At 38.6% G+C, this 21,095-nt stretch overlaps 1 protein-coding gene across 1 annotated transcript in view; it reads left to right on the top strand.

Moving 5' to 3' along the window:
* Positions 1-9,723: 9,723 nt before the first annotated feature.
* The window catches only part of ptch2 (patched 2), a 33,437-nt gene continuing 22,065 nt past the window's right edge, over positions 9,724-21,095 (top strand). Inside the window, exons 1-2 of the mRNA XM_066691644.1 lie at positions 9,724-10,426; positions 12,075-12,267. Coding sequence (XP_066547741.1) covers positions 10,280-10,426; positions 12,075-12,267 — 340 coding nt within the window. The 5' untranslated portion in view covers positions 9,724-10,279. The remainder of the gene's footprint in view (positions 10,427-12,074; positions 12,268-21,095) is intronic.

The raw sequence follows: 21,095 nt of genomic DNA, 5'->3' as shown, positions 1-21,095 counted from the left end.
TTCATTGCACACAATCCATTTTATTGCACATTCTATTTGAAGGGTTCTAGCATTCAGTACCAAATTACATTGTACAACACCAAGCTAGTTGATTTGTTTGTACCAAGTCATGGAATTGAATGTTATGAATTTAAAATGCACCAAGCAACATGGTAAGATCTGATTTCTGCGGCCTCTTGAGCCAGCAAGCTTCCTCCGATCTTCAGCACGGCTTCCGCTGTCAGCCTGGTCCAGCCTGTTGCCGAGAGGAACGGGAAGCCACAATGGGGTTAATTTTATTTGTTCTTTAAGTATACAAAACGAAGAGACCACCCAGCATGATCGCAACTAGAAACAGCAATCCCTTCCACTTTCATGAACTGCAAGAAAGGAGACGCTTTCATTTTGTGTGTGTGTGAGAAGATTTATGACTTTCCTGCCCCAATGCAGCTCTTAAATTACAGGTTTGACGATCCATAGTCACGAAGGAGCAGCGTTGATGAAGATGATTTGCCCACATGAATGTTTCGTTTCGTGTGCTTCCCAACATTGTTGCAGTGTGGAGTTGGATGGGTTTGGTGTCATTGGTGGCATAATCATCAAGCTTTTTTCTTTTTCATTATTTTTCTTTTGTTGTTTTTGTCATTAACTCCATCTTGAAAAAATTACACGTCCTACTCTTTTTTTTATTATCAAGTCCTTTATTTTTTTAACCTCTTCCCTGGATGACATTTATTATTTCACATCTAAAATTGTAACAATATCTACTGTATTTATTGCATTGACTTACCAGGAATCTACAGAGATTTCAGTAAGGATTTGTGAAAGTCTACATCCTTCCTAGAATAGCATACTTGCTTATTTTATTTTCACTGTGGTCCATTTATCACAACAGAAGTGTAGATTAATAAAACATGTGATAAGTATACATTTGTATTTCTGCATTCTCTTATACAGGTATCCCCTATACCTTGCGATATTTAGCAAGTAATGTTTAATGTTCTGTCTTATAGTAGAAAGAGACTAGTGTTGGACTGTATTGAAGAGGAATACATCAGAAACTCAAGTGTGTATTCTGGGACAAATAACTTACAAAGAAATAAATAAAACATGAAGGAAGATTGTGCTGGTGGGGTCTGGTCCGGGAACCCTAAGTGGGGAAGAAATATGCAGCGTGGCACTCAAATGTTTTTTAGGAAAAGCACTAACTTTTCTATTACCTCTCCACAAAATATTTGTAAACTCAGCATTTGCAATGTTCCTTTCCTCCAGTGTTGGGGTAATTTTATTATTTTGAGGGAAGAACTCAAGACTTGTCTTCTGTATTCTTTACCTACATGAATGGACCATATTTTCATTCTTGGCTTTGTCTTGCACACAGTTTCACATCTGATAGTCATTGTCTGTTTCTTTTTTTTCACTCATACCGTGTTGGTTTTTCCTCTGGTCTGCCAGTTATTTTATACATCGCAGTATGATTTAAAATATTGACTGACAATTTATGTTGAATGAATCCAAACCCAAAGCTGCAGTGAGTTCTAACCTACTCCCTTAATCATATATATGGGTTTCAGTTCATGATTATTCATGTTTTTAGCAGATGTTTCAAACAATTACAAATATATATTTATTAGAACCATGTTCACAATCTTCTATCAAAACACCTTCATCTTAACAGAATTTTCAGTGTCCCTTTCCACCAAAATGTGACAGATGCCAAAGTTTTCTACAGTTCTAGATCAGATATCATCTATCTCCTCATATGTCAGCACAGACTGTTTCTAGGCATGGATGTGTATTTAGATACGTGTTTTCTGCTTGAGGGAATTTTTTTTTTAATGAATGCATGCGTTTATATATGACCAAAGCTGCAAAATAACATTTTACATTATGGAATTGATAATAGATAGAGCATTTATATAAATCATGTGTCATTTAAAATGTCCGTTATCCTTAGTTTGAATCTGTTCCTGCTACACATACCAAGTCATATATCCTTTTTTACTGCTACTTGCCATTTGTGATACTTCAGTGAGATTGTAAATTAAAAGTTAACAGCCCTAGTATGTGGAAGCCCATGTCACGGAATAGGGATCATGATATGTTTTTGGATGTGATCCAAACACCCATGTGAGGCAGTCGTTCACTTGGGGAGTCTCTCTGCTTCGCCCATATGGCGGTGGTCAGCCCTGCCAAATGACAGGCAGATAGAAAGTATCTGCTCAAGAAGCACAAGCAGAGATTGCCCCCATGCATCGGTGGGGGCCGGAGGGCTGTGCTGGGAGGACGAACCGCCCGACGGCCACCCAAGTAGAGAAGAACCTGCATGTTTGCTGCTGACCTCGACACATTAACAGAACACTTCCTCAATTTGACTCCTGTGTTCTTGCAGCACAAACTAATTTCCTCTCTTTTACACAGGCTTTTAAGGCACAGCACCACCCCCCCCACCACCTCCCACTCTCCTTCCTTCACTCCCAACTGTTTTTTTCCCCTTTTTTTTTTTATAAACATGGCCTTTTATTTAAGCTGGCATCTCGGCAGAATGTGAATTTGCTTAATACACCTCAACAAAGCCTGCTGAGAGACAGAAAATTGTGCATTTAATTATATATATATATATATATATATATATAATCTCAACCACTGGGGCTAAGATTCCCCAGTACAGTCCTGTGTGGTACTGGATGCACTGGTATAGACATTAGGCATGCTCCCTATTCCAGGCACTTTAATGTGGCTATGAGTTCAAACTAACCATTCATCATCCTCTTCTTTTCATGTTTCATTAAACTCAGTCACTAGTTATTTACTAAAGCTTTTAACGCTTGCCCCTCAAACTTGCCAGGTTCATATTTTGCTTTTAATTCTGTGGGTGTTTTCTATGTAGGCGGATGAGGATGTTCTCTTTCACGTATTGTTACTTTATCTACAGAAATAAGGCATGAAGCCATCGTTAGTGTTCATTGAATTCAACCACTGCACCATATGTAGTTTCTGAAGAGTAGAAAGTTGCTATTGTGTGCATTATTTTCAGTTCTTACAGATTATAATGTTATTAGAGACATTGTCATTTTTCTTTGAATGATTCTTTGACAGGTGTTTTGTTCTTTACTTGAAGGTGTAACCTATCCAGTTGCATCATTGATACATGCTTTTTTATTGTAATTATACATGACCTTTTCTTCATGCAGGGTTCAGATCAGAATCCAGAATCCAGGTATCCATTCTTTCTATGTATGAGCAACTGGGTGACTGACCTAATACATACACATTAAAAACTTAAGGGTTTAACAAGTAGATTCAAAAACAAACAAAAAAGATAGTAGAAATGTGAAATTGTGAACTCTAACGTACCTTAAGAACCAAATTACATTCTTAATAAAATCAACATGCGACCTGTATCGCCATTCCAGCCATTCTACATTGTTTATGACCAGCAAGAGCGGCAAATACAAATGTGTGTTGCCATACATTATATATGGCTGGTGTGTCTAAAAGGGTGTAGAAAACAGGTGTACAGAAGTGGTTGTTACAAAATAAAAGATTGGATGTTACTTTATTGCTTGCTAAAGGTGAGTGAATGCCACTGGAAACTGAAAAGGTTTTCCATACAGTTTACAGCATAAAAAACTTGATTCCCTGATCTCAAATTCTGGTCTTCATTCAATGAATAACATTCTATGAGGAGAATCATGCCCACTACTGCGATGTCTTAGAAATGGTTTGGTAAGTATTTATTTAAGCAAAAGTCGTCATTCTCCCATTTTAAGTGTAAGTACTTTGTTTGTATAAGACATTGGAATAAGGAATCCTATTCTATCTTTTAGTAGATTGTGTACGTTTTGTCCTGAAATATATCCTAGACTGGTACTAGGTTTGCATGGTTAGGAGTTGTTTAACTGATTCACAGACTGACTGGAGTCAGTAAAGAGCCCTTGAGATGTTCGGTAGTTTATACTATTATCCTCCTGGCATTTTCCCCTTATCGTTATTTTTGGGATAATGGTGTAGAATACTAAAATGTTAAATATTTGAACATAACAGAGAGGAATCAATGTTGTGTTTTCACTATTATCATTATTATTTGTATTGATGTTTATTATTGTAAATATAAGTTTTATTACATGTTTATATATAGAGCTGTTTTCTGTTATAGATGGAAAAAGTGCATATACCTGTGTGTATTTCAAACATTAAATATTATGACCTAAATATGCATGAAACCATTACTCCTCTATAAAATAAACTTTTTGAAACTAATGTCATATGAAAACTATATAAATAAAAGTATTCTTAGGTTAGTCATAAAGCACTGAGAAGACAAAAGAGCTGATTTTGTATTGCCACCTGCTAGCCGTAGTCCTACAATACCTCTAAAAGGGGGAACAAACAAAGACGCCTGAAAAATCTTTAAGGGAACCATTCATTGTAGTGACAAAGAGGGAAAGAAATACATTATCATAATGAATCCTATCTCTGGCGGTGGGTGGCGGTCTCTTCTCTTTAAGCACTGCCGGGTGCTGACAATGCCTACATGTACACATGCTATTGTGTAACAAGGCAGTTTGGGGGTTAAGAATATTTTAAGCTTTGTAAACATCATTCAGTGAACAAAACCTCACTGTTAGTAAGAAGGGCAACTTTGCCCATGTCTTTTTTTATTGGAAAATAGAACGCAGGAATCCATTTGAATAAAACTTCCTCTGTTTTCCCGCTCCACAGTTTAGCCCAGAGAACCATATCTATGAACTTTTGTAGTTCAAAACATCAAGTTGAGGTATAATATCTCTCACTGTGCAAAGGACAAGTCTACACTGAATAGCCCACTAAACAGCCCGCATGCTAAAGAGCAACAATACCAAGCTGATTCGAAGTTACAAAGCATGAAAAGGCTGTGAAGTGTTAATTGAATCGCTGTTATCTAATTTTGTAATCTTCTTAATCCATTTCTTGTTTTTGATATGGCAACTGGTGCATAACTGGATTGCACATTTTGTATTAGTTTTACTTTACTACACGTGGTGCATGTGTATATGTAGATAGAAAGGCAGACAGACACATAAATGTATTCAGAGAATATACGGTACAATCAGCTTTACTGTCGCTGGTCGATGCTTTCTCTCATACTGGCATTGCAGTGTAATATTATTATTACATAGTAGTAGTATTTATTTAGTGATTGATTATGATTTTGTAAAATTCACAAGGAAGTAACAACTATTTGATGTGTGTAAGGTGCAAAATGGATTGTATGCCTTTGCACTAGGCTTTCTGGGAGTTGAAGTTCTCTGTCTCTTTTATAATGTAAATATGTGGGAATGACAAGTACAACCTATAATTGTTCTTATTGGTTCCATTAAAATATAAAAATACTTAAGTATTGGTTAACATATAAATATACAATATGATTATTATTATGTGTAATTATGAGTGCACTATTTCAATTTGCAAGGTATTGTTCCTTTTTGTAATATTGTATTTAGTTGTATTCAGACATATTCTACTGAAATATATAAGAACATAAGAAAGTTTACAAATGAGAGGAGGCCATTCGACCCATTGTGCTCGTTTGGTGTCCATTAGTAACTAAGTGATCCAAGGATCCTATCCAGTCTATTTTTGAATGTTCCCAAGTTTTCAGCTTCAGCCACATTGCTGGGGAGTTTGTTCCAGATTGTGACGACTCTCTGTGTGAAGAAGTGTTTCCTGTTTATATATATCATTTTATTTTTTTGTGAAAGGACAGGCATTGGTTATAGAATATGGAATTAAAAGTGAAAACAAGTTCAGGTTTTTATAAATATCATACATAAATGTGGGGAAGTCTAGCACAATAACTCTTACTCAACTATTCCCAAACCATGTGGGAATATGAGACTCAATCTGCAGGGTGTAGGTTGAATTTCCAGTAAAGTGGAAATATCGTCTGTGAAGGAACTATAAACAATTTGCCCAATTCATCCAGATTCTTGTCTGTATCTGGCTGGGGTCATCTCTTCCAGGTGGGCAGAATTTTTATGGAGGAGGTCACCCAGGTCAAATCATCTTTTCAATTCAGAGACGAGCATAGTGTAGGGATGTCCTGGCCAATTGTGGGCAACGAACCTCACTGCGCGCTCAGTGAGGTATCCCAAACCAATCTGTGTGGATACATCTCACTTCACCTATTTTGTTATATGGATTATGTGCTAGGAAATAGTAATTGCCTATTCACTTGTCAGGTTTGTCTCTCTATTCCTCTGTGGAAGTAAAACAGAACATTAGCTTATTTTAATATAAAAACATATGTACATTTAAAATATTACAGTGTTTTCTTTATTGCTATATAGAAGATATCATTTTAAAAGGTTGAACATAAGTATAGGTTTACAAATTGATGAATTAAGATTGTTTAATTGTCTATTTCTGATTCTGCCCCTTCTGAAAGTCATTCAATGCGTTACAATGTACCTAAACAGCTCTCAAATGGAACCACCCATTACAATAAACAAATACATAAATAAATATACGAAAATCAACCTGGCAATGATTAGATCAGCTCTTTCGGCACTCATATGCTAACGTTTCTTCGTTCACAGCCTTTCTTTTTTGATTTGATAAATAAACCTTCCATCGACTGTTGCCGCTGTCGTGCAATGGGTGAGTTGGGGTCATTCCATGCTTTGCAATTCCACATACAAAACTCACTGGGGCTACAGCAGTTTATGTTAAAAGCCTGTGCGATGGCAGATTTCTGGACAGCGCATGGTCATCTCCCCAGTTTATTTATTCAAGGCCTGCAGACCTCGGCCGAGACCTCCCTCAGTTTGTTAGGCTTAAAGGGGCCCTCTCTACCACACAGGGCAATACTTCACATTCCACATTAGCTCCAATTTCCATCTGCCTTTTTCTTCGTTAAATTAAACAAATTGAGTTTTCGGCAGATAGGTTAGGGGTGCCACTGCCACCTAAAATATGCATACAATGGCCTTTTGTCTAATTACAAACTTAAGCACAGCTGTATATAAGTGTGCAAGGAATGACTCTTGACTTAAAACATATTGTGCTGCCCCTAGTGTATATTTATTGTCCGGTCTGAGAAGTTTTTCATTGAGCAAGCCCAGTTATTACATTTTGTGACAAATTCTTACTTGAAAAAACAACAACAAACGGAATTGTCGTGACAAATTCAACATTTAAGCAAATTATTTTGGAATATGTAGCTGTGAAGATTTAAAAAAAATCTATTTTTAATGTGGCATGTACTCAAAGAACATGCATCTGTCTCTCTTGCCACCTTGAAGCGAACGCAGAGCGCAGTCCAGCTTGTGCAGAGTGCAGAAAACAGATCTATCAGTAGATGGCAGATTAGAAAAAGACTGCACCACCCACTGGAGGAGTTTACAATTGAGGATTTACACATCCATCAGTAGGGTTATTTTCTTTCATTCAGTGCCAGTGAGTACTACATGCTAATAACATGCACACAGCTGAACTTCCTGCACAGGAGGGGTGTTGTTGTTTTTTTCTAGTTTTTTTATTCTTCAATATAGAGGTTTATAGGAAGATACTGACTTACCTGTACAACAATCAAACCAGAGAAAAGATAATTGCAGCTACCAACACCAGCCAACATGAATGAAACAGTATATATTGTAAAAGCATATCAATTAGGTAAGCTAAAGGTATAGTCATATAAGTGCCATTTACAATACAAAGCATTAAACTAACTTTCAGCCATTCTGATATAATATGTTTCAGATTCAAAGACAAACTTAACCATTTATTTCCAAATTAAATACATAAACCATTTTAATTATACATTATTCAATACTTTCCATGTTCACTATTATTAGTTGTCTTTTATTTTATTTTATTTTAAGGATTAGTGATTGACATTAACAATAACATATCTCAACATTTAGTGTCCCGAGAGTTAAATAGGTCATACTAGCCACATCACTGCCAACTCATGAACAGGTATAGACCAGAGGAAGAAGCGTCAGTCCGCAGACAGACATGTGACAAACATTTAGTTCAAAAAGGGCTGTTGGAATTTGACATGCTGATTAGATGGGTACTGGGATGCAGGCAAAGGTGGAAGAGAGCTAATGAGACATTACTTCCACTGAATGGGGTAAAATGGAAGACTAGCAGATTATATAAACCAGAGGTCATGTGTCCAAATAGTAAAGTATTTATACGGTGGTATTTACACACAAAATTATATATAATATTAAAAGAGGGCCAAGGAATCACATGCCTTCAATGGCATAGCCAGTCATCAGACATGAACTCCATTGAGCATGTATAGGCTATACTTGACCAAATCCTGTGAATGTAGATTAATCATGAGAGTAAAATTTACTGTTTTGCTTTATTTGCAGTATATATTCTGTTTTTCAAAGAACTGTACAATGTACTGTATATATTTGTATAATATAAAAGGGACACATCTGACAACAGACTGGATAGTTTTGCGCAACTGCAAAACCATAAACGAGAGATACCACCCGATTCTGTCATGTTCGTATTATATTACAAGACCAAAGTTCTTGATCCAAGCTATTAAGGATGCTTTAGGGAAGCACTTAATACTAACTACACCAAATACACTATAAATCTAATGCCATCTGTATAATACCTAGGGTAGTGCCTAATGAATGTAGTATCCCTCTTGGAGATGCATATTCGTTTATTAGTTGCATTTACTGAAATGTCTATGACTTTTTTCGTTTTAAACAAGGAAAACATGTTTCTATTACTGATGTAATTGATATAGGGTAATGCAGAAGGTTAGGATCATCTGTAACCTTATTACCTAGTTATGACGATATATTAGCACGTTTATTTGTACTATTTCACAATTAATCAATGGGTATGGTATTTTGAAGTGGCGCTCAAATAGTCATTTTTCGTTTAATTGATCCGACTGACGTCACACAGCCAGGGACCTTGACTGACCAGAGCCACGATCCTATGCATGTCTGACAAATGCTTGAAATATTTTCAAAAGACGCATATTTTAAAATGTACAAATGTACGTCTGTCTATACGAAAATAACTAAATGTCTTACAAAGCATATTTAAAAATCAGATTGTTTTTTTCAGTTTTTTCTTTTTTTAGCCAAGGGTTAAGTTCAAATGTGGGGATATATTCTCCGTGACAACTAGACCTCTGTAATTGTAAAGTGTAAATAATCCCATCAAAGGCGAATCAGTGTATCAAGGTCTAGCTAATCCCTTGTTAATAGTGGTAAGCATAACTCCACCCGCAAATTTCTCACCGTGTTAAATAAGTGACAATATTAATTTGATATATTATTGTTTTCAGTGCCTTTAATAAGATACATGCAAATTATAAACTAATACATATAGTACAATAAATATAACAACTACAATTCTAAGCATTACCCAACGCAGACAATTCATTTTATAAAAACAATTAACAAAGATGTTGAATTCATGCAAAGCAACAACACAACAAACCAATACAAATAACCTATGTATTTAATTATTCAATTACACATTCGCGACTCTTATACAAAATAGAACGCCTGGTAAAGAAGCAATAAATGACGATTTAATGTGTTCTAGAACGTTACCATTATAAGAAAATTGCGACATCTTCTTTTTTTCGTCTTCTTTCACTTTTGTTTTATCTGATTTGGGGATTTAAAAGAGCTGTGTCTGTAGTATGACTAGATGGTATGTGCGATTGCATCTTAAAAAAAAAAAAGCGAGTTGAACCATTTGGAAATGTGCAGAGCAGGGGCTGCAGTGTGCGGGGATTTATTGAAAGAGTTTTCCTCTCTCTCCCTCTCCCCCTCCCCTCAATGATGTGAAGGGCTGCCTGGGTGGTCTCCCTCTCTCTCCACTTTGGTGAGCTGTTGCTTAGCAGCTAATAATAGGAGATGTTTGCAAAGTAATTTGCCTCTTCCTTGGCCAATGAGAACCAGAGCACTTTTCCACCAAACCACCCTTTTCAGGATTTGCAAAGGGGCTCCCCTCTCCAAATGTTACTGCAACGGGATCAGAAGCAGACTTAGAGATCTGCCCGAGAGTTTCCCTCTGGTTTTTAACTTTGTTTTACGAGCTATCTGGACGAATGAAGACTGAAGGATCTATAAGGATTTGGGCACATAATGTGGGGATGGAGTTGCAAGACTTTGGCTCAAGGAAAGACTAGAAGATATTCTCCCAACTTTCTCCCGGTGGATGCGGTTGTTCTCTTTCTTGGATTATTGTCGCTTTTTGCTGAAGTCGCAGAGAGTGTTCTTGCTTGTTTTCTTGTGCGCTTCGTTTTCTTTTTTGGACTATGGCCTCGGATCTCAGAGTCCCAGGGGCCGGTATCTTTGGAGATTTACCCCCAAGTTATACGCGTTCTCCCCCGCCTGCGAACTCGGATCTGCTCCGGAGACCCAGTTACTGCCACGCTGCTTTCGCATTAAAACAGATTTCTAAGGTGACACCACACTTCTCTTTGCAGATTCATACAGATTTCATTATGCCGTTTTGTTGTGCTGGTGCTTTTTAAACACATTACTTGAACAGGGAGAAAGATGCGTTTTTATTTTTATTTTAAGAATGAAAATAGTTTTTTAGCTACACACTAAAAGACATTGGACATATAGATGTACTGGAAGGAGGTTACACAAGAAATGTCAAAACTTGTTTTCCCCTCTTTGTAACACTGAGGATGTTTTGCCTAAGCGTTTCAGCCACAATGTCACCACTACATAACTTTTAAAAAGTTACAGATGTCACTTTTCTTGAACTTTTCTGTTTACTGTAAACGTATAGGAAGGGTACAATGCGGTTCTTTAAAAGCATATCCACTTTCATGACATAGGGAGTTTATACAGATTTACGCATGAATGGTGTATTTCTTTATAGAATGGCAATAAGCCTGGAGGATAATTGTCACTTGAAATTGGCTCTACATGCATTATAGAAAAAAAAGAGAAATGTGTTGCTGCTGCTGTTGTTTTTTAATGAAAGGAATCCATAGAGCTGTGTTGTGTTTGTTTGAAGATGCGGTGGGTCTCCGAGAGGAATTCACTGATTAAGTTTTATCTGACAGACCCATCACTGAACCCCACGAACGTTTGGATATGTGTCAAAACTGGGATAAGTGAACTAAAAAGAAAAAAAGTTTCGCCATAGGAGGCAATAAGTCTTTAAACATGAATGGCCCAGACGATATTTGTGGAATTACTAAAATGAAAAACACACCATGCGTCTCTTTGGAGAGGTTTGCAGAGTTTAGGGCAGCTATTGGTGTGTGTTCTTCCATGTTCAGCAGAAGACTTTGTTTGCCAGTTGTATTACTATTATAACAAGTCTGTTTGAAAATCTCATTCTTCATATAGTTATTAATGTATATATGACTTCAATAGAGGGACATTTGGTCACAGAACACATGAGATATCACATCCTACTTCTAGTAACCAGATTGGAAGAGGGGGAGGTGAGCAGGGGGTGTAATGACACTTGATTGCTAATAACATGCATTTCTGGTTCTAAATTAGTCATGGATGTCTGCTACCCCCCATGTCTTTCCCTGGCCACGCTGTGGACACTTGGGAGAAAAGAAAAAAAAAAGTGGGCCAAAGAAAAGACAGCTAGAGTTTATTTAGTCCTAGGCATGTGCAGTACTTGCAAGAGCCAAAACACCGTGTTTAAATATAAACGTAGCTAATGTTGTTTGTAATAAAATAAAATACAATATATAAACTGGCTGACATTGCGGTGCACATACTTCCAAAGCACCTCTTGGGGTTTTCACTTTGACAGCTGGAATTGCACACCAGCTATGTGTTTGCATTACGTTGTTGAGTGTTGATTGCAGGTCTGCCCTGGTGCGAATTTGTTAAAAAAGAAGTAGACCTTTTATATGCTGTCCATGTCGTGTATTATTTTCTAAGCATGCAGTGCATTATGTAATCTGACAGTTGCATAAGCAAACAAAGCACGTCAAAGAGATGGGTTATTTCATTTAGTTTGGTTTTCTCTTCTATGTAGCTAATATTGATCTACTCAGGTCCCACAGAGCCTGTAAATCTTGAGTAACATGAAGGCCAATATGTGTTTTTTGTCTCTCTCTTTTTTAGGGGAAGGCTGTGGGACAGAGAGCCCCGTTGTGGATTCGGGCGCGGTTCCAGGCTCTGCTCTTTTCTTTGGGCTGTCAGATCCAGCGACACTGCGGAAAGGTCCTATTCATTGGACTACTTGTATTCGGGGCCTTGGCCGTCGGGTTGCGGGTCGCTGCCATCGAGACGGACATTGAGCAGCTCTGGGTTGAAGGTCAGTAAAACTCCCCATCTCAGCTCCGGGAAGAGACCCGAGCAGCCGGCCAGCGGTCGCGGTGAAGAGATGGCATGTGCGGGCGAGGTGGGAGGTGGGAGGTGGGAGGAATGGACAGGCCCACCGCCTCGCTTATCGTTTCTGGCTATTTCTGGACAGGGTCTCAGATTTATTACTCGCTGGTGCATGAAAGAGGTGACAGGTCCTGGTATTGGTTATGAATGCGTTGCAAAGTTACAGAATAGAAACATGTTACCTGCCAACCAGCCGCTTTGATGGAGACTGACGCCTGAACACAGCGCGGCTCCTGCTGTTGTTACTCCAGGGCTCTGTTTGTTAGTTAGTTTCTATTTTGTGGCGGACCACCGTTTGTTTTGCCTTCCCGTCGTCCTCCACGCCTTTTTTTTTTTTAAGGGGGGGGGTGCGATGTCTCTTATCTGTGCACATTTGGGCAGCCTGAAGCCGGTGGGTTTTTTATTTGGTTTTCACACTCCCGGATTCTTTCTAAGCCCCCCAGGCTTTAGCTCCGCTGCTGATCCCAGGAGCAGATGGGCTGTGTGAATCGTTAGCCATCTTTCAGGCTCTGCCCCTCCCCCCCAGCGCCCTGTGTGGTCCTAAACTATTCTTGGATTCCATTCAACAGTAAAGCCACCCCCTCTCTTTCTTTCTTCCCCCCCTTTCCTTAAACGTGAATACTACTGAAGTTTACCCACCTGTTTCACACACACTAAAGGACTCTCAGCAGTTCCACCACAAACAACCTTCATTGCGTCTCCCTGATGTATTTATCCGCATCGGCTGTGGGCGAGCATGTGTGTGCATGGACACCCTCCGTGCATGCATTCCGCTGTTCTCTGAATGCAATGCAATTATTAAGTATACATGGTTGCTGATGCTGCTTAAGGGGCTCCCCTGCTTTCACTTTTTATAATCGTGAGCGTTTGCTGTTGTTTCCCGAAGCAGTGCCGTGTAACAGTTCAGGCTGCAGAAACATGCATGTGGCCATAGAGGTTGTGTGAGGAATTAAAGCAAACGATTGGCTTCTAATGGCGAGATTGAAATGGCAATTGCTTTTAAAGAATGCTGTGCCTTTAAGAGGCTGCGTCCCTGTTTCTAAAGTTTCTGCCTGCGTTGTTTCCCCCAATAGCCCATTGACAAAGCTGCTCTGAGTTGAATGGAGAGTAAGTGGTTTGGTAACAAGGAGAGGTTAGTTCTCACACACTCTCTCTCTCACACACACAGACAACACACACACATATGAATAGAGAGACAGATTCTATAGGAAGAGGAGGAAATAAGCCTATATTGGTATATACAGGATTCTGCAGTATGTCTAGTTGATGTGTGCAATCTCAGTCACAATTACTAATTAATGGAGCTGCTTGAGTTGAGTTTTTTATTGAGAATAATTCATAAATCCTGCAGCTATTTGTGACTCGAATGGCCTATTATTGAAGTCATGCTTGTTTATGGTTGTCAGAGTATATTTCAAAAGTGTTTGGAAAGGCGTATACTGTAGCCTGTGGGTTGTATCTGAAATTGAATCAATTTGAAGATCAGCACCGGTGATCTGTGTCAGGCACATTAAGAAATGAATGGCGTAAGGGTTCTGGGGATTATTTTGAACTATAATCTCTGTCCAGTAATGGACAAGATTACTATTTGACAATGAACAATGCAAATATTGAATGGATGTCAAACTATTACTGTGTGATTGTACATGGTTTAATTTGCAAAGGTTTCAAATAAATTAGAAACAGCATCCTCAGGACATGCAGTATATAAGGAGACATGAAGATATCTTCCAATGATGTGACTATTTTGAATAACACATGCAAAGCTACTTTAGCAACATTCCTGTTTTATCCAACTTTGAACACACAAATACCAAAAGTCTAACCAGACTTTGCTTAACTTAACTTTGGAGGTATCTCAATTCTGACCCAGTTTTACTGGCTGCTAAACCTGGATTTTTTTATATTTTTTCCTACGCAAGTGTTATATCGTGGTCTGTGTGTTTGAGTACCATGCTCTTGAGAGGCTCGGCAGGAGCTGAAAGTGTTGAGGTGATGCTTCTTGCACTGACACAGTCCAGCTGTGACTTTGCCAGCATGTGCCTCTGTCGTATACCTTTGCCGCATTTGCTTGTAACTGCTAAGTGTGTTTGCCCCGCAAGTGAAATGGGACCACCAAGATTTTTTAATTGCTTCCTCCTACTTTTCTAAAATTAAGTGTGAAAATCTTGGATTATTTTGTAAAGAGCACACAAAGCTGCCCCTCATGTGTTTATGTTGCACTGCCAGAAATTCTATGGCCAATGTTTCTTTGAGACCTCTTGTTTGCTTGGCTAGCTGATTTTCACTTGTTTTTTTATTTTTCTCTCCTACATTTTTTTATATCTTAAACAGATCTTAAATAGATGCCTTTTGCATATGGAAACTGATGATCGATGGGGCTGTTTTTCTAGTCAGTGTCTGGTTAATTTTCTGTAAATTAAGTTACTCTTTGTTGCCAGGTATGTATTTAAAGAACAGTGTAGTGAAAACCACTTGTCTGATGAATAATAATACAAATAATAATAATACAGATAGCAGTTGAAACCAACGGCACAGAAATAAATCACAGTTCAATTAAATGAAAGGGCATAGCCTGCAGATAATAGGACCCTAAGTGCATTGTCTAGTGGAAGAAAAGAGAAAAATAAAGGGACGTGTTGAGAGGGAGCAGTGCAGGGTTGCCATTGCAAGCGGTATATATATACATTTTGTACCTTAAATATGTACACTCCTTCCCTGGCCTTGCAAAAACAAAACAATACCCCCCCCCCACCTCCAACAACAACAAAGAAACATCCACATCCACATTGTTTGGATTGATGCATATTATTAAGATATGAATACAGTAAAAAGAAAATAATTATGTTTCATCTGTGCTGCACAACTGTTCTTCCCTATTTCAATCCCAGCCATAGCCCAGTAGACATCTTGCTTCAATATCACAGATCCATGTGGGAATTTTCTCATCCCACCCTTTCTTAAAGGGAAAAAAAAATGAGGCTTTCACATGTTGACAAAATGCCAATCAAAAGAGCATAATACGACTCGGCTTTCTGGTAGATCCATGTTTCAGACTGTTTAATAGAGAAAAATGGATCTGGAAGTCCAGCGGGTTGAGCAAATATGAGGAAGTCAACTGTAGAGCTTTTTTTTGGTTAACCATCGGAAAGGACCTATTAGGCTGATTAGAAAAACAATGTTTAATATTTTATGAGTTTGAACTAATGCAGTAGTATAAGTATTATACAAAGATGTATTTCTCTCATCACTTTTTAGAAATGGGACACGATAGGCACTATAAAGTTTAAAGATCATTCTGTCAGATGCAACTGAAGTTCACAGATACTCTAGATTGTGCAATGTGGTGTGAAATACAATGGAAAACATCAGCCTCAGACTCTATCTCTTTAATCCTATTCAGAGGCTATGCTTTTTGGCTCCCACACTCCTTGGAGGGAAAGTTCAAATGTTGTTTTTTGTTATGAAGAGATTGCAAAAGCTACCCATTTTGTCACTTTGTGTTATTATGTACACCTCTTTTAAGATCAGGTTCAAATAAATTAATTCAAAGGCTAGCTGTGTTTTAAAGTTTTGTGTATGTGATTATAGTATGTGAGTTAATGCCTTCCTTAATACTTTTTGAAATGTTTTATAATGAGACTATGTGTAGTGAGAAAGCAATGCACCGACACACAAATTCGCAAAAATGAATGGCTAGGAAAAGCTAGTGCACTGCAGTCCCCTTCCACTGGACTCAAACAAACAAGGCTTTTGGTGGAAATTTGTAGATGTTTTTGCATTCAGGGCAGTTATCTAAATAAAAAGGCACAGTAAATGCAATAATTCATTAAAAAATACACAGTCCCCCCAGTCCCAGCCTGGTACAAGAGAAAGAAAGCTCTATCAAGCATTATCGGAGGTGAATGGCAAGCCACAGGGCCCCAGCTACATAAATAAACTGTAACTGCTGAGCCCAGACCTCACGAGTAGAAAGAATAAACAAGGACCGAGTCAGGCTGGGTCAGCAGAAAATGTTTATTCCAAATCCCCTTTCAACCCCCATCTCTCCTCCAGCACTACCACACTCCCTAAAAATCAGAATAATACGTTTATATACATGTCTCTGTGTGTGTGTGTGAGCATGTCTGTATGTATATATACATGTATGTGTATGTATGTATGTATGTATTTCAGTATCATTCGGAAATATAGGCCTAATACTAAGCATAGGATTTCCTGAACGCCTCTTTTCATTTGCTGTCCCGAGGAGAACATAGCCTTGGTCTAGGGAGATTATCCCATGAACCTCATAACAGTAACCTGCTATGCAGTTGTGCTGAGCAAGAGTAAGTCTTAGAGTATCACTCGAGACAACTGAAAAAACTGAAAAAATCCAGTATATTATATTGTTGATAATTCAAACAAGGATTGTATTGGCTAGCGAATGCTATATCAGTGATGGTGCCTCTTCTCTTTCTTAGACTCCTTTTTGGTAACTCATAGAAGTGATCTCTACAAGAAACAGTTTTCTGTTGTGAGCTTAAATTGTTGAATTTCCATTTTAAGAAGACAAGCATAGTCAAAGTTAATTTTGATATTAATGAACTTGAAGAAAATACCCAGTACAATAAGATTTACAAAATGAGAAGACTTTTATGAAGGGTAGTAAGAAATGATCTGTATAATGTGCTGTCCAAATAGACGGGGCTACAGAAACCTCTTCAGTCATATTGACAATTTTATTTCGGCAAAGAAATATAGTTTTCATTGGGTTGGATCAAATAAAGTGACACCAGTCACCTTTTTCTGCGATTTTTCCTGTTTCCCTCTCTACACCATTCACCCCTTCGAAAAGAAGGAGAAAAAAAAACATTTTCTTGGTGCTTGGAAAAAAAAACAGTCCCTGGGCTCAATAAATTCATTTCTGGTCTGAATGAAGCCAGCAATGTGGAAAAATTTTGCCTTTCACAACGGGATGAATGTATGTTTCAACCACACATTAAGCCGCATTAGCAGGCAGTGGAGTGCTTAATGCGACCATTTTTCACAGCAGCCAACAGTGGGGATGATTAGCATAATTAGTACAGGCAAGCCTATACATATGGAAATGGCAAGTGCCTAAATGCCAACACCAGTGGAAATTTATGTCAACCCTGACAGGAGTATCAGGTCTGAATAGATCCTAACCAAATCTTTTTTATGGCACTTTCCTTAACCTTAACAAGTTTTAGAATTCTTGATATTTAAGTTAATCTTAATTTAAGTTTCATGTTGTGGTAATTTTCTATCGTTTCTGAATAGTAGGCCTTTCTCATACACCAAAGGCCTATTTAGGCTCTGAGCATGAAGCAGGCCTCAACAAACCCCCCAGTAATTGAGTCTTTTTCTTCCCCTCTCTCTATCTCTCTCAGACTCACACACACACGCTGTATTTCTATAGCTAAGGTATGAAGCCAAACCCCCCTTTTTTGCATAGTTTTATTTGGTAGGGAAGGCTTGGTTCTTTGCTTTTGTTGTGAAAGTTTTCTTTATTTTTTCCTGTTTGTTGGGAAACATCTGAAAGACATTCAGAAGGAATGACAAAGGCCTGTATTCATTCTTTGGGGCCTGAGTTCTTTCTTTTGGGAGCTGAGGTGGAGCACCCATCTGCTACTGGATTCTCGCAAAATGGGGAGGTGGGGTAGGGGGTATTGGGCATGGGGGGGGAGAGAAAAAGATGTATTTTAAAAGTGTTGTTTTCCTGTAAAAGAGCCAAATCTTTCCCCCTTTGTTCCATAATGTGTTTCAGAAAGCCTAACAACTAAGGTTTTCAGCTTCGGAAAAACAAATAACGAGTCGTGTTTTGACAAGACCAAGCTGTGAAGAAATATGACAATCTTTGTTTTCTCTGTACCCCTCCCTCAGTAGTCCTCTCTTGTTTGTGGGGGTAGCTGGAACAGGTAAAAATGGCTCTTTCTGCATTCTCCCCAGTGAGACTTCCTCCAAAGCAGCATGGGTCCTTTCAGTGGTTTCCTAATCCAGCTAATCTGGTCCACAACACTTTGAAGGTGGCCCACACGATGTCAAGTGCACCACAGAGCCCAGAGACGTAGAACACTGGGTGGTGTGTGTGTTTATGTATATATAGATAGATATAGATATAGTTAGATAGATAAATTGCAGTTACTAATATATAAATTCATTTTTATAACGGTATTGTAAGAGCAACTACTTTACAAAGACTTACTATCAGGCATTACAGTTTTGATCTCTGGTCCACATTGCACCATTGCCAATCGGTGCAGCATTTGACGGGTCCAACTGTGCTTTGACAGTGGTATGCGAGGGTTTTATTGCAGCATATTTAGCTGGGCCGCTTTGATGCCTCCAAGACCCTACTCCATTTCTGGGACTGATTAGCCTGTCTTTCAATAATACGAACCAAAATTAAATGGACCATCGGTTCAAATTGATTAGCAACGGCAGGAGGAAAAACAACTCGAAATAAAGGTTGTCGCTAATTAATAACAAATGTTCCCGCTATTTTTAGAATTTGTGGCTAATATGGGAATGTAGTGTATTGTGGATGTGCATACTTTTAAGAGAAAGAAAACAAGATCTGTGTTACAAAACAATATATTTTAAAAGTCTATCTGTGCTGTGCAATTGTACTGTATCTTTAAGGGGAACTGAATATATGTGGAGGAAGACTATACAAGGCCATTTTACTTAGTTTAATATGTCATCTTAAACTGCTTGCTAGGTTCAAATATTTGGCTGTGATATTATTTAAAACCGTAAATGTATACATTGTGGTCTTTTATGCTAATGTTGTGTTTGAGATGATGAGGCTGAAGGTTGTTGCCATTGAAGGGAGTTAAATGGCATTCAAAGCAGAAATGTAAACCATTTTGGAATCAGATGTAACGAAGCTTGACATACATCACAATATTACACATGAAGACCAGCACCATGACCCTAATTTCAAATCAGCGAATGAATGAAATGTTTATATTTGAGGGAGATTTACAGTAAGCATCCTCGCACTCAGATGCAGGGGTATATTAATGAAAGTTTGTGAGTGTGTCCGTGTCTGCGGGGTGAGAGGAGTGTCTGGGACGGAGGTGAGTGAGATTGGAGCTGACAGGGTCCAGCGGTGGGGCTGACACCAAAGCACGGGGGGCTCCATATCTGCGGTTAATTACATGTCACATTTCATACAGGCTGTGGAGGCTTCGCACTGGCCTGATACGCCGGCTTTTCCCTGGGTGGGATTCCCTTCCCGTCTGAGACACACTAACTTCCTAAACCTGCTTTCAGCTCACCACCATGTTAATCTAGGTGCCCTCGGTATCAGTTGGTGTGTATAAGAGATACAGATTGATATACAGTATAAGTATATGCTCTCAAAGTTACATGGATCTGTACACTGTCGCTTTTACAAACCAACAAACAGCTGCTGAATGGTATGGGTTTGTTTTTTAAAAGAGACATGAGAAGGAAATTATACCAACAGTGAGGAAGGGAAAGAGGAGTGGTTTTCAGACTCAGCATTGGTCATTTTGGATGTAATTTATGATTGGTGCTGCTGTGTTCTCCTCTTTTTGGCATCATCATAACGTGTTTAATGAATACAAGAGGGAACCAAGAGTGTTTTTTTTCTTCTTCCAATATTCCAAATGTTTTGGTGTCTGTCTCTTTAAATGTGAGGGCCTGTAACCACAGAGGCATCAGAGTTCCCATCTGGTGAGTGGCTGAGCAGTCACTGAGTGGCGGGGCCCTGGTCCCCGTCTGGGTGGTCCAGATGGGCGGAACGAGACACAAATAGCTATAATTTACTTCAGGAGCCCTGTAATTACAGGGAGAGAGATTGAAACTCAGTTCCTGCAGATGCCCAAATGCATTAAATATGAACACAATGCTCAAAATTAAAGAAATGTGTGTCTGTGGGTACACACATGCACAACCACTCACTCCATGTTTGATAGAACTTAATATAAGTAATCACTCCTAAAATATGAATAAGCACAAGTAATGTTCTTCAATCCATATCTTATTAAATCAGTTTGTCTACCTGACTATTTAAATCTTGGTTTCAGTGTCAACATGCTTGTATGTTGAATAGACATGAATTATTGTGAATTGAAGTGTATATATATAAAATGCTTAAATTGGAGAAAAGGCATACAGAAGTAATATATAGGCTGATTTGAGGAAGTCTATCAGTCTCCGCAATCAGAGTGCTCTTGTAGTTAGTAAAGCGGTAACAGGACCGTGAATTCCAAACCGTAAAACATTGGCGACAAACTAGTCTAGTGTAGTTTAAAATATCGCATTTCACTGGAAAAATCATCTGTTTTTATCAATTAAGTGTGCGTGGGAGGGAGGCAATGCGACAGGGCCCTCCGGGTTGTTCTGATGCAGTGTTGTGTATTCGTACATCCAAGGGCAGGCGGGCTCTCTGTGGTGCGGTGCGGTGTGTTTCATGTGCCCTTGGCGGAGCTGCGGATACCCTGCCTTGTCTTTTCATGCTGGTCCCTCTTAATTAGGGGGTTGGCCTCTGAAGCTTCCTCTCAGCGCTTTGATGCTTTTATATAAAACTCTAAATACCACATGAAAAATGTTTATTCTCTTTTTGTGTTATTGTCAAATGGCTTAGTTGCCTCAGGTTTTTTTTTTTATATATAAAGATGTCCAAGACACTGTTTGTCAAATTTGAGAGTCTTCTGGAAAGCTGTTAAAAGATAAATATTAAAATTAATTGAGTTTCATTTACCAGGAAAGTGTAGCTGT

Source organism: Amia ocellicauda, chromosome 19 (assembly GCF_036373705.1).
Source record: "Amia ocellicauda isolate fAmiCal2 chromosome 19, fAmiCal2.hap1, whole genome shotgun sequence".
In the NCBI taxonomy this organism is placed as follows: domain Eukaryota; kingdom Metazoa; phylum Chordata; class Actinopteri; order Amiiformes; family Amiidae; genus Amia; species Amia ocellicauda.
Note: the sequence above shows the minus strand (reverse complement) of the source record. Positions and strands in the feature narration are given on the sequence as shown.